This window comes from Mustela nigripes, chromosome 2, assembly GCF_022355385.1.
Source record: "Mustela nigripes isolate SB6536 chromosome 2, MUSNIG.SB6536, whole genome shotgun sequence".
Lineage (NCBI taxonomy): Eukaryota > Metazoa > Chordata > Mammalia > Carnivora > Mustelidae > Mustela > Mustela nigripes.
Genome location: NC_081558.1, coordinates 85,432,625 through 85,447,784, shown reverse-complemented (window position 1 = coordinate 85,447,784; position 15,160 = coordinate 85,432,625). Strand labels below are relative to the sequence as shown.

The 15,160-nt window shown below is 33.4% G+C and overlaps 1 protein-coding gene across 1 annotated transcript in view; it reads right to left on the bottom strand.

Annotated features, from left to right (window-relative positions):
- The window catches only part of TBC1D5 (TBC1 domain family member 5), a 547,758-nt gene that overhangs the window by 198,620 nt on the left and 333,978 nt on the right, over positions 1 to 15,160 (bottom strand). Inside the window, exons 10-13 of the mRNA XM_059390875.1 lie at positions 11,851 to 11,939; positions 10,316 to 10,366; positions 10,150 to 10,219; positions 4,248 to 4,420 (exon numbers count right to left, since the gene is read on the bottom strand). Of these exons, the coding sequence (XP_059246858.1) occupies positions 4,248 to 4,420; positions 10,150 to 10,219; positions 10,316 to 10,366; positions 11,851 to 11,939 (383 nt within the window). The remainder of the gene's footprint in view (positions 1 to 4,247; positions 4,421 to 10,149; positions 10,220 to 10,315; positions 10,367 to 11,850; positions 11,940 to 15,160) is intronic.

Sequence of the window (15,160 nt, the reverse complement as noted above, 5' to 3'; positions counted from 1 at the left end):
AAAATGAAAATGCCAAAAAAAGCAACTCTTGGGAATTACCTTGGAAAGTTGGAAATAATATAGTCAATGTTTACTTTGGATATTAGTCAGTATGCATTGACAGGCCCCTACAGAACTTAATTTTTTATAAGTCTAATACCCATTGATAATTGGCAAACAAAAGACAATTCAAAATATTATTTGAATTAAAGCAAGAGAAACTTTGAAGTGCAACAGGAGTAATCTTTTATAAAGTTAATGAAAAATAAGTATAAATTACCTTTAGAAAATGTTATTTTATAATATCACTTACATGGAATTGAACATTTAACTTCAAATTAATTTTGTTTAAACTAAACAGCAGGTTGATTGATTTAACATTTTGTAAGAGAAAAACCAGCTATAATTATCCAGGGGATAATGTACTCAAGTACATAAAATAACAGCATTAATAAGCAAATTATTATATAATATACAAGATATCATAGGTAATTATTCCCATATTTCAAGATAAATATCATCAGTTTATTTAAAATTAAGATAAGCTAATTTGGAATGACTGTAGCCAATGTTAGTACAATTAGTATTTTTACACTAATTAATTCTAATTTTGTTAAATAAATTTATTACCAAAATATAACAAATGTTTGTATATGGCATATCTGTCATATCAGGACACTTCCACATATAGTTGGAATAACCAGAACAAAACTATTTTTAAAAATGGAGTAATTACAAATCTTTCTCTTAGTGATAATTATAACTATATCATAATGCATATTTTTTAAAAAGAATTATTTATTTTAGAGAGAAAGCAAGAGAGAGCCCATATGAATATGAGCAGGGAGAGGGGTAGAGGGAAAGAGAGAGAAACTCCAGCAGACTTCATACTGAGTGCAGAGACCGACTGGGGGGTTCCATCCCAAGACCCTGAAGTCATGACCTGAACCGAAAGCAAGAGTCAGATTCTTAACCAACTGAGTCACCCAGGAGCCTCTACAAAGCAGATTTTAATATACCATGCAACTGCTGAAGAGTGACTAGAATATGAAACCGGAGTCAACAGGATTATAATTTCATTTTGCTATCACTTTCTTCACATGTAATAAAGACATATTTATGATTTTCTTCCCATTCTACACAAATTGTTAATACTGATAACACTTCCAACTGACACATCCATTACTGACATTTTAATCATATTGTTTTCTAATTTTGTTACAGTATTTTGGTATATAAGAAAATACTTGTTTGAAAATTTAAATTCTGTAAGAAAACAGCTGGAATACAAAATCACATTTTAGATGGTGGAAGTTATGGATTCTGATGTCATCCTAAAGTGTAATTTTTACCAACTGAAAGTTGATTACTTTATATTTGTCCACTTGAGGATAAAGTACTCAAAATGCAAGCTTATTGTTTTTAAGAATTAATACTGAATGTCAGCCTAAATTACCAACTTTCTTCCAGCAGGAATGGATAGTAGCATCGGCAATTATTTAGATGAATATTACTTGTATGACATAAAACCAAGCACAATATTTCAATTCATTTTCATGAGGTACAAACATACAATATTTTTTTTAGATTTAAGAACACAAAATTATTGTGACAAATTGCTGTAATCTGTTTCTATTGAAGTTTACTCTTCAGTTTCTACACTGTCTAGTTAGAAGCACTGGTCTAAAAGATAGCTGTTATGTTTCTACTTAAGTAGAAGCTCAAATGCTTTTGTGAAGAAAACACAAAAAGCCAGAGGTGGAAAGGTTCATGAAACACATACTACATCATATTCACAAAGCCATGACATCTTAATTGAGTAATGGTAATGCCAGATAATGATCAAAAAAGTACTGCTAAACATATCTTGAATGCTTACTACATACTGAGCACTATGATTTTTGCATATTATAACTGAATTCTCATCAGCACCCTAAGAAGTAGGTACCATTACATTTACTCCTCATTTCACATATGAAGAAACCAAGGATCAAAGTGGTTAAACAGATCTACTTCATTTCAAAGCCTATGCTTCTAACTGCTATTTCATATTATACTCATTTTTTTCTCTGGCCCCCAAAGACACTGAAAGTCATCAATAGGAAATATACAGATGAGTTGTACAACTGAAGGCAGCACAAAGACAAAGGAAAATTTGACCACATGTATCCCACAAATAGAAATAAAACCATCAGATTTAGTAAATGGAGTAAACTCCTTACACTATAGTAGAGACCAATTAAGAGAATGAATGACTTCTTCAAAGATGAAAAAAATGTATATTTTTAGTTAATGCAGAGGAGATTCTATACTAAAATAATGGGATAATTGAGTCAGCTATGGTTATTGCAAACCCTGGTATTATTAGTACTGCTGAAAAATAAAGTTGCAAGGATTAAGAGTGAGTATTTCATGGATCATGGAATTTTATCGGGAAGGTGCTGGTGGGATGTCAAAAAAGCCCTATGAATCATTATGATGAAAAGAAAGCTGATGGAAACTAATGTCTAAAAAGGAAACTGGAACACAGTGGTTTATAAATCATCTTACCTGAGTCCATACCACCACCACTGCAATGTAAAGCACCAGCTCAAAGAGGTAATAAACAATAAAAATGATAAATATGTCCAACATTAATTTCTTTCTCCAGTATTTAAGAACAATATCTAGAGTTTAGTAAACAATTTTTGAGGGTGTAGAATGGGCTTTTCTATTTGAATAAATCATTTCTTTGAGTGCACAAGGGAGAGGAATACAGACTTCATCTCCTGACCTTGCCCTGTTTTAAAGTAAATTTTTATAACTATAATCACAAACACATTAGCCAGACTTTTAAGTGTAAATGGTGATTCATTAATAATTGCAGTACTGCCCAATACCCATGTTACCCACAATTTTTTCATTTCCAGTAGGAATGATGAAGCTGCTCTCAATGCTGAAGTCAAGCTTAAGTCACAGAAATGAAAATAAGCACCATTAAAACCGAAAAGCAAGCATCTTTACTCACAGTTCAGGGCTTCCAAAGAAGATAGAAAGCTGAGTTATAATTAGTGAAAGACTCTTTCACATAAGAACATAAAGAAAACACGCACTGATTTTCTTTTCTTTGGGCTAAATAAATAGCCTCTGCTCTGGTCTGAAACCTTTGACTTGTTTGAAATTCTCTGTAATTCAAATAATGAATTCATATTTACTGAGCATCTATTATATATATCTTAATAATATCTTCTTAGTTTTCCATGTTCTAGCGAGGGATGAAATTGCAGAAAATATCTACCAAGGAACTGCCCAGCACTAGCTATAAGTGTTCTACTGCTTCAATATAAAGGATCCTTTTAATATCTATAGTGCTACACAATTAATTCATATTTATTAAAACTGTAATCTTTCTTTTTTTTTTTTAAGATTTTATTTATTTATTTGACAGAGAGAAATCACAAGTAGACTAAGAGGCAGGCAGAGAGAAAGAGAGGGAAGCAGGCTCCCCGCTGAGCAGAGAGCCTGATGTGGGACTCGATCGCAGGACCCTGAGATCATGACCTGAGCCGAAGGCAGCGGCTTAACCCACTGAGCCACCCAGGCGCCCCAAAACTGTAATCTTTCTAATTTTCCTACCCACCCTATTAAGCCACTGAATAAGTACACATACAAACAGACACACATATCTGAGGAGTGATTGGCTCCCTTTTCTTCTGCTACAGTATGCTACATAAGTTACATGGCTGAAGATGACTACCATGTTATGTTCACTATGAGGGACATTTATCTTACTTTTAGAAATGTACTTCCCCCCAAAATGGAAAGAACATGAATATCCTACAGGTTTGTTTAGGTTTGAGGCTGGTTTCATGTGTGTATGATCTGTGTGACTCTGAACTTCTTAGGAAGCTTGGCTTACTGATCTGCTGCTGTCATCTTGAAATTCTTGCTGATTTTTTTTTTACAGGGGACATTCATTTTTATTTTGTGCTGGGCTCTGCAGATTACAGACAATCCCACCTGAATCTGAATTATGACTTCACTATTTAATATGTCTAAACACAGAGTTGGGCTTAGTTTCTTCCCCTGTACAACACTCAATTAACAGGACTGGTTTGAGTATGAGACGAAATATGGTATGTGAAAATAGTAACAGAGAGCCTGGCACATAAGACATATGAAATGAAATGGAGGTGAAACAGTTCTGGTCTTACTTCTGTGGATCTGAGACATAAAGAAACCACCAAGTCATAATTAGATACAGCTGAAACTTAAACTTCGGTACTTACAACCCATATATCTGTGGTGCGATTTCCAGCCTGTTCAAGTGCATATAAAGCTCAATATCATGCTTCTTCAGTAGATGATCCTGGATCTGGTTGACTTTAGTAACAATAGCAATTGTTGGCCCCAAATCCTGTGGTCTAGCAAAGGGAATGGGAGTCATCAGTGTTTCTTTCCCCTAAAAAAAAAAAGTGGAGCATGTGTTATTTCAATATGAAATGAACAAATATGTGGACATCATTCTTCAATAACCAGTAACTACATTAATCATCTCATGACGAATGCTTAAATTGTGGAATCATATGCTGATTGTCATACAGATGATTGTGCTCATAAAATGAAGGCCAGAAACTGTCTTCTGAAATATTTCCTACCTTATTCCCTTGACCAGTTTCTCTGGTGACATTAAGTATTTCAAGATAATTTTTGCTAGAGGTTGTGGTAGATGCTATTCTACTTGTCTATAGTTAGTTGGTCTAATTAGCCTTGGGACCTAAATGGAATGACTCTGGTAAGATATTTCTTGTGATATAAAATCTAAACATGAAAAACAAGAAATGAAAACTGTTTTACTTTGAGCTCTCAAAACTATATAAAAAAAAGGCAGGAAATAAAGGAAAGTATTAGAAAAGAAGATATTTTCTGTCCTTTGATCAATTTAAATGGCTGAGTAGGAAGATTTTTAAACTCTCCAGACCAAAAGTAAAGCTGAATTTAAAAACAAAACAAAACAAAACACTACATAGGCTAACTACAACTCTCCCTCCTCCCCTTCCAAATCCCACATTAAGAAAGATGTACCTGTACTGCTTGCAATGCTTTAATGTAAACTTCAACCACCATCTCAAGTCTGACGATTTCCCCTAATATGATGTCTAAACTTTCTTTTTATCCCCCAAGATTTAATTTTTTTAATTATCAGAGAGAGGGGGAGGTAAGAGGGAGAGACCGAGAAGAACAAATAGGGGGAGCAGCAGCGAGAGAGAAGCAGGCTCTCTGCTGAGCAAGGAGCCCAGGGACTCCATCTCAGTACCCCAAGGTCATGACCTGAGCCGAAGGCAGACATTAACTGACTGAGATACCCAGGCGTCCCTATGTCTAACCTTTCTTATGTTGAGTCCTCAAATTCTACCTCTTTCCAGTCTTGAGATTTATAGCATCATTCTCTGATGACTGTCTGCCACTCCCTCACTCAACTGCTCTAGCTCAAATTTTTGTTTCTGCTTTGCAAATGCTGCTTTTTCATAGAGGTCTGATCCTAGTTTAATTCTCTATTGCATGTGATTCCCTGAGTGATCTTACTCATACACAGTACTTCAACCAACACCCATTTTCCAAAGACTTCCAAATCTATATTCATGACCTAGAACCTTCCTGGGTTCCCTCTCATACATTGGTATGTTGGCAAGGAATCCTGGGTTACAAAAGGGTCTCCAATTCAGCAGACCCACTACTGAGCTTATCACCTTCTGCTCAAAAACATGTTCATCCTTTCCCCATGCCAACCTCAACCCATTCTCCAATAACAACACACACACTTTGCCAATTTTACCTCCTCAGAACCACTCAGGAGACTCTTACTATGTCTTCTCTCCTACAGCTCTACTGTTATAAACTGATTTGGGGTCCTAATCATTTCTTTCCTAACTGGTCTCACTGCCCTTAATTCAGTCTGCTTTTAAATCTAGCTTCCAAAATGCCTGGTGATTCATCTAAAACAGATATTAAATTACGCCCAGTTGCCCTCTTTAAAACTTTTCAATAGCTTCCACAGGAAAAACAAAAACAAAAGAAAAAAAAATTTTAAAGATTTTATTTATTTATTTGACAGAGATCACAAGTAGGCAGAGAGGCAGATAGAGAGAGATGAGGAAGTAGGCTCCCTGCTGAGCAGAGAGCCAGATGTGGGGCTTGATCCCAGGATCCTGGGATCATGACCTGAGCTAGCAGAGGCTTTAACCCACTGAGCCACCCAGGCATCCCAACAAAAGACAAATTCTTGAGCTAGGTCTATAAGGTCTTTCATTATCTGGTTGGTCTCTACTCTTACTGTGCTTCCAGAGATCCTAGGGATGCCATTCTTTAACTTGAAATATCCCCTCCCCAGTGTTTCCATAGAGGAGCTTCCCAGTGATCTTTAAGATCTGGCTTAACTGTCAGGTCCTATTTCATCATCTTCTTCTTTACTACTACAGTACCTGTTTCTACTTCTCTGGTTCCTAAACCATGAGATCTCTAAAAGGAACATCATCTTATCATCACTGGACCACATTCAGGGGCATGAAATAAAGAAAGTAAAGCTCTTGCCATTGTAGTCTGGAGAGGAAAACTATACAGAAAAAAATGTAGAAATCCACATAAGATCAATGACTAATCAGGCTCATAGAAAGAAAGAGGAGAGGAGGGGCATGTGTTAGCATTAGGAAAACTTTGCTGGAAGAGGTTCCATCTATCTTTCCAGGATACAAAGTCTTAAAAAGAGACGTAGTCCTTAGTACTTGCTACAGTGTCTACACCAGCATCTTCAGGTCTGAGGAATGTAAAACCATACTGATTTTTTATGGCTCAATTAGTTTCTGCTAATTTGTATAGATAGGAGAAAAAGATACCTCTGTGTTGTGGTCATTTATTATAAAAATAGTAAAACCAGGATACCATTTTCTGGTTTTATTGTATCAAGTATTCTCTTCAAATGACAGGATGCTGTAATTTAAAAAAAATAATTAATTCTTGCTCAAATTTTTTCCTACTGGTATTAAATTAAAATAATTTGGGAGAGTTCATGCTAACTGTAAGACACCATTCACATTCAAGAGACAGTGTTTACTCTGAAGCCAACTTTCCTTTAAAAATGAACAACTCAACTTTTTGCTTATTTTAGTTATGTAGTTTTTCTTTACTGAAGAATGTTGTGTGGCTGAATACCATACTCAGTGGGATGAAGGCACTGAGCTCAGGTAGGGTTTATAACAACCATATGGGAAACAGATCACTATACCTAGTCATTTTCTAAGGGTCTTGAATAAACACACTTCTGTAGAGATACAATCCCTGGCTTTGGAGAGACCTAATCCTAAATTAGCCTTTTAAAAAGGTTTAATTTAATGAAAAATCATGTAATCCATTTCCAGGTTGAAGAGAATGAGTTGTCACTAAATCAACACCCTATGTGGTTCATTTATCAAATACTGAATGGAGACTCATGTGTAGCTTAAGAACTACAGACTTACATAAACTGTAGTTTGAAAAGGTTTCCTCTGTGCTCAGAATACTTACAATAAAATTGCTTAAATTTAAGAAACTCACAAGTAAGGCTCATGATCATTTAAATGGTAAACAGCTTATTTAACGATGAAACCAAAAGAGAAAATTTTAAAGTTAATATAAGATATTCCTTATCTTCAGGATTTATCATCATAAAAATGCTATTTGCATTTAACAAATATTATCATATGGGATAGCTACAAGTACCAATAAAACTAGCAATCTTCCTAACCATTTATTAAGTGGTACTCAAAATGTACTCTACAGGTTAGTGCCAGTCCACAAACTGTTATAAGGGTTCAGCGAGATAATTCCACACCATTATGTAAAGCAACACACTGCTTTCTTCATGAAGAAAGTCTTATTATGGGAAGAGTGTCTGATGACCTAGGCAGCACGCACAATGATGGAACTGAATTGTCAGGGGAACTAGAAGAACTTAAAGAGAGTAGTATATTCATTTCTCAAACTTCTTTTAAGAAAGGTGATAGAATCAAGACATAGAATAAAAAGAGGAGGATGAAAGAGGCATTCACTACATATGCTTTATAGAAATGTATTATTCATTGATATATGCAAGTAACATAAATGCTCAGAGGTCACATCTATGTGTTTTTTCTTGACAAAATGAAGAAATATCCTTTTTTATGCTGTCTTAGCCATTTTCACGAACTTGACTCAGTGATATCAACATGAGTGGGTAAAACTGAAAAGTAGTAATGCTCACATCTTTATCATTTGCTTTTGTAGATACAGTGAATCAGTTATAAAATACAAAATGACCACTGCATAAAACCATCATGTTTTTATTTAAATGTATGCAAATACTTTTTGCTCAACATTTTGGTTTTTCACAGAAGTCCATGACTTCATCAAATCTCCTATCAAGAACAAATATGAAGTAATTGTTCTAAAACATGGCAGTTCATCAAATATGCTTATAAGTTTCACCTCTAATAACCCTTACTAAATGTAACATGTTGATATATTACTAAAGACTTTATCCCCTAGGTTGAAGATCAGCAAATTTTCTCTGTAAAGGCCAGATAGTAAATATTTTAGGCTTTATAGGTCAGATAGTTTGTGCTGCAACTAGTTAACTTTGTAATGAACCATTACAATGAGCAAGCAGTGAAAGACAATAAGGAAACAAACAGGCATGGCTATTTCCCAATAAAACTTTTTTATGAACATGGAAATTTGAGTTCCATAGAATTTTCATATGCCACAAAATATTATTCTTCTTTTCATAGTTTTTCAGCCATTTAATAATGTAAAAGCCATGCTTAATTCCCAAGCTGTATAAAAACAGCTGGCAGGCCAAATTGGCCTGCAGGCAGTAGTTTGCCCTGATCTAGACCAAAGGCATAAAGCACATTAGTTATCCATTTCATTTTTTAAGAGATGGAATAAAGTGACAGAATAATATATGGTTTCTAAGCAGAATGCAATCAGTTGTACCAATATAAAATAAATTAATCATATAGAAAAAATATACCAAAAACTCTTAATGACATCTCTTGCCAGAATAATTGGCATTTTTCTAATATTGTATAATGATAATGAAAACACCATATGATCTCTAAGTTAGCATATATGTTTGTTTAAAATGTCAGTTAACTCAGCAATTCCACTCCTAGAGAAATGCCAAGAGCATTGAAAATATACGTAGACATGAAGTTTATACACAAATGTTCACAGCAACATTATTCTTAATAACCAAAAAGTGAAAAAACCCAAATGTCCATCAACTGATGTATGGATAAACAAAATGTGGTATATCCACACGGTGAAATATTATTTGGTCACGAAAAGTAGTGAAGTACTGATGCATGCTACAACAAGTATGAATACCAAAAACATCATGCTAAGTGAAAGGAGTCAATCACAGAAGGCAACATATTATATGGTTCCATTTATAGGAAATGTTCTGAATACGCATGTTCATATAAAGCAGAAGTACAGTAACGCCAGCGACTCTGGGAAATGGAGCAAATGCAGAGTGACAGCTAATGAGTATGAGATTTCCTTTTGGGGTGATGAAAATATTTCTCAATCAGATAATAGGGACATCTGCATAATCTTGTGAATATACTAAAAACTACTAAATTATACACTTTAAAGGTGAATGGTATGGCATATCAATTATAACACATAATAAAAATTACAGTTAAAAAGAGTAAGAGAGAGTAAATGATAAATGATGGTATTGAAGCTAAATTGTGTAAATTCAATAGTGATGTATTAGTAAAAATAAGATAGCCTATTTCATACAGAGTTTGTCTATGCACTTCAGTAACAAAATGTCTATCAACTCACACATGTAGCAACAGATCAGGCAGATAAATGTACTTGTCATTCAAAATTTGTAATAATATTTCAAGTCAGAAGCTCTATTGCACAGATAATATACATATAAAATAAAATACATATAAAATAAAATTCCCATTTATGTGAAATTTTTTATTTTACCTTTATATACCTGCCAGTATTATTAGCAATATGGCTTAGATCCCCCATTCAATCTTATTCCATAGATTTTTAAATTTGGGGTTTTTTTAATAGTAATAATGAAATGTTCCTACTTATTAAAATCATTTGTTCCCTCAAATATATTGAAAAGATCTGTACAGAAACACTTACCTTTTGACCATCATGCTCAAAAGTAGAAAACCAAGGTTCAGCAGTTTCCATAAGCTGTGAAAACATTGCACTAAAAATTAGAAAAATAATACAGTATTAACGTTAAACCCTCACTGAAATAGAGATGGTATAAAAAATAAGAATAATAGAAAGTTTTTGTACTTACTAGGCATCATGTTCCAGAAACTCAGGGTTCAAAAGAGTTTTCATTTCCTCACTTAAAAAAAGCAATACAAATAGTCAAAATGTATAATTTTTTAGTAGAAGGAGATGTAGAAGTTGCCTTATTCTATACGTATAAGCCAACTTTCATACAGTGTGCAAATAAAAAATTATCCCTTCTAAATAAAAAAACAATTTCATTAATAAATGAAATCTTTTCTTTCTATAAAGATCAAACACAAATTAGGTGCCTTGTCTGTACCACAATGAACTAACTATCTAATTACTCCAAATAACCACTACAAAATGTGACAATATATTCCTTGAATGTACCTGATCTAGAATAAATTGATTACGCCACAATCTGCCACTTGTTTTCCAAAACAAAACAAAAGAAAACAAAACAAAACAAAACACTTACTTACTGGTCATATATATCCTATCAGAATATTATTTTCTTTCAATAGCTTCCATTTTTATTGTATTTTAACATCCATTGATTAGCGATAATACCTCTTTCAAATCTATTTTAGTGTTGCTTTTACCTTTCAACGGCTTGAAACTGCCAAAACAGCAGGTCCAACTTATTTAAGAGCAATTTTCAATTATCTATACTTTCCTGTGAAGCATATTGTACACACATGCTTTTAAAAAGATAAAACTGGCATGAAACCAGGATCCCAAGACTAACTTCATCCTTACCATACTTTAGAATAACTGAAGAAAGGATAATTAAGACATGGTTACTCTAGTCAAATGCACAAACTCATATTTGTATAATTAGAGAAACTCGAGAGAAACTAGAAAATACTAATCTATAATATAGTAAACAAGGGCTAATTTAACAAAGGCTCTAATTTATGCTCAGCAAAATGGACGGCTATATTTGATTAATAATTGTAGAGATAAATACATAAAATGTTGTGTGTTAATTTTTTATGTTCTGCACATAGAACGGTTAACCTATGGAATACTTTTGACAAAGTTTTATCATCTCACAGTCTCTAGTCCCAAGATACTGGCTGGCTGCCTCTCTGGGCCCTCAGTTACTGCATCTAAAGTGGAAATAAATTCTAAAAATTAGCCTAAGTTAAATATAATTACTAAAGTTACTTGCTGTAAAGAATAAATTAATGTATCTTAAAACATGACAAGTTATTTTTGTTTATTTACAAGACAGGGGTTCTCACAGACAAGGTTTTCATACAGCCAACAGTGAAAGAATCATTAGAGGATGGTATATATGAATATCATCAGTCATTAGCTCTTTGCCATCTTAACAAAAATCTCCTCTTCTTGATCCATTAGTTATATACCTTCCTTTGTCACAGATCTAAGATTTTCAAAGTCATTTATGATTCTAAATTTGTCCCATAGCTGAACCAGGACTACAACTATTATGTGGAGTAAACAATCAGCCACATGAAACACAACCAAATGTTTATAATTTACAAAAGTACCTTCAATATAAAAGATTCTGAGGTTAAAATGATTACAGCAAGGCTGAAAAAAAGAGAAGGAGCCCAAATAAAAACTTGCCTTGGTTGGGCAGACTCACTGGCATGAAGAAAAGCTTGGTGGTCACAGTGGAGGATAAAGACTATAGGCGCTAACAGCTCGTGCATTCCCTGAAACATACGAGCAGGAGAAATGAGAGGGGGAGGATGCTGAGGGTCCACCAGTGGACAAACTAGGCTCAGTTAAATGCTTCTTCAACTGATCCTCACCACCAACATTTCCATATTTCATTGAAATGCATAAAATGAAAAGCTACAAAATGAGATTTTATTTACTTTTAGAATTTGATTCCAATTCAACCACAGCACAAATTCTTCTTTAAAACATGGAGAGCAGTTCTCTTTTAAATGACACAACAAACAATAAATTGGCATGGTAGACAACCTTGCACCTGTCAGTTGCTTCACGATCTGTACTCATAAATATGAATTTCATTTATGCAAATTATAATCATGAGCTACAGTGTAAAGATCTGCAGTAAGAAGGGCAACTAAGAACTGTAGACCTAAGGAAATTACATCCAATGTTTTCATTATATAATGGCTCAAAATTAGGATGTCTGTAGATTTAGGAAGAGCTGAAGTCAGCTAGCTGGAAATGTTGGATAATAAAAGAAACAATCTTTAGCAGGTATAACAGCAAACAGTTTTCAAAGTACGATTTCAACATCTTTAATCTGAAAACTACCATAGTTTTTTTTTTTTTCCCTGTCTACTTCAACTATAAGGTTACTGTTCAATTTATTTAGTGAATTCACCGATTATATATTTTTTCCTTATACTGGTGCTCACCTGTGGATTATATGAATAAGCACAGAAGCAAAAAACTACATTGGTTACTAAGTTGTCTCTAAAAAAATATTATAAAAATTCATTATTTATCCATTATTGTAGAGAATAAGGCATTCCACATTAGTAATCTGCCTTGTTAACTACAAGATTTTTTACCCCTTAAGCATCAGAAAACGTGTTTTAGCAAGTTAAAAATAGATTATAATCTTTTCTGCCTCTTAAAGTAAGTAAATTATATTTTCCTTTTGCTTAATAACTATGGATGATTTTTAATTATAAAAAAACAATACAAAACACCACCTTAATAAGAAATTAAAAAAATATGAAAGCAAAGACAAGACAGAGTTTCATGGGTGGAAGTAGTGATGGAAGGGCAGACACACAACTTTCTGTACATTCTAGAAGTACCATGCCATTCTTAAAAGCTAGTGATCATCACAAAATAATATCAAAGTAAACTCCATTAGAGCTCATTTGTAAGTTACCACTAGACTTGAATTAGGACTCACTGACATTTGTATAAAATAATTTGTGACACACCGACAGCTTTCTGGTGATTAAGATAAATTACCGTACACCACTTCTATCTTTTTAAGTAACCATTTCCTTATTAAACAAACTTTGAGAGGACTATTTGACTATCCCTTAGAGGAACACGGTAGAGACACAGAAAAAATGGAACTAAGTGCTAAGTATGCTTTAAAATCATCATGAGGTATTTATTCTACTGGAATAATCTCTAATTATTCCACAAACCAAGTGCCATAATTTGATGATCAAAGTAATAGCAAACTGCTGTAAGAATTACTATAGATACAGAAAAGAAAAAAAAAAAAGACAAGGAGAAAGAAAGGAAGAAATGGGAGGGAGAAGGAAGGAAGGACAGGCTGATCAAAAGAAAGAAATATTAAAAACTAAATTAAAAATTAGATATCTTTGTGGTAATCTTTTTGCCTTTTTCTATGACTTCCTCAGGATAAAGTCCCTAGAAGGAGAATTTCTGGGTCAATGAGTAAAGAAGCTGGTTCAAGTTTGTTATGTATACAATTAGGCTGCCCTTCAGAAAGGATTCCCTCACTTTAGGGCATAAAAATTGCCACTTCACACATCTTAACTTATACAGTTTTGTTTTATTTATGTTTTTTGAAATCCTATAAAACTTCATAATCAAACAGTTATTTTACCCTATTTAAATGCTAGTGAGACTGACAAAAAATTTTATTGGCCATTATCATTTAATGAATTGCCCATTTTCTCCTAATGAAGAGTTCCCTTTTTCCTGATAATTTGTTACAGCTCTTCACCAATTCAGGATATTAACCTGTAGTCATTTTTGTTATACCATCCCACGTTTATCATTGTTTTTTAATTGTGAGATCCTATGTCATCATGAAGCTCCATACTTCAAAACTATCAGATCAATACATCATCCTTCATGGCTGAGATGTTGTCTTTACCATATACTTACTGAATAGTTGGTGCTCGTTTTTCTTGGCTTTTATTGGTATTCCATTGGTTTGTACATTCTTTTTAAAATTATTTTTATTATTTTAAAATTATTAAAATTATTTTAATTATTTTTTTATTATGTTATGTTAGTCACCATACAACACATCATTAGTTTTTGATGTAGTGTTCCAAGATTCATTGCTTACATATAACACCTGGGGCTCCATGCAATACGTGGTTTGTACATTCTTAACAAGAACTTCACTACTTCAATGACTTCAACTGTAAAATATTCTATTCTTCCATATTTTCTATTCTTTTTCTCAAAATTATCTTGCCTGTCCTAATTTAATTAGAAGGCAAACTTTAGTGTCATTTGAATAAAAGGCTAATCAAAATACTGCAATTTCATTGGCACTGCATTAAAATTAACTTGAAGAAAATAGTTTAAAGAATAACAGATTTTCCAACCCAAGAGTTTGTAAACTGCTAAGTTTTTACTAGGTTTTTGCTGTTGATGTGGCGGTGATCTCATTTGGTCTTTTCCCCCTCTATGTAATTTTCTAACTAATGGCTGCTTTAATAAGAATCAGTTCTTGCCTAAATGCATCTTCCCACCCTCTTTAAGTTTTCTCTTCCCTCTAGTTTCTGCAATACTCTCTCCAGATTCTCATTTGCTCATGCATTACTCATCTTCAACTTCCTATGTCAAAAATTATTAACTACCTATGACAATGCTGAGAACACAAAAGTGAATGAAGTGATCAAGTTTCTAACCATTATAGAGCTTTCGGTCTAGAGAGCAAGACACACAATGAAATGAGCACAGAAGTGACTAGAAACTGTGATAAGTTTTTAGAATTAGAAACTGTGATATGTTTTTATTTGTAGATTAAAAAAAATCCAGTTCCTACTACAGGTTCAGCACATAGAAGGTACTCACTCCATGGTGACTGATTAAACATCTACCTCTCCATATAGCAATGTACTGGTAAATGTTGAACTACAATATGAAAAATGAAATAGAATAACATTAAATCATATTTCAAATCAATAAATAAGGGTGCTCTTTGTATAATGAAAATTAAGAG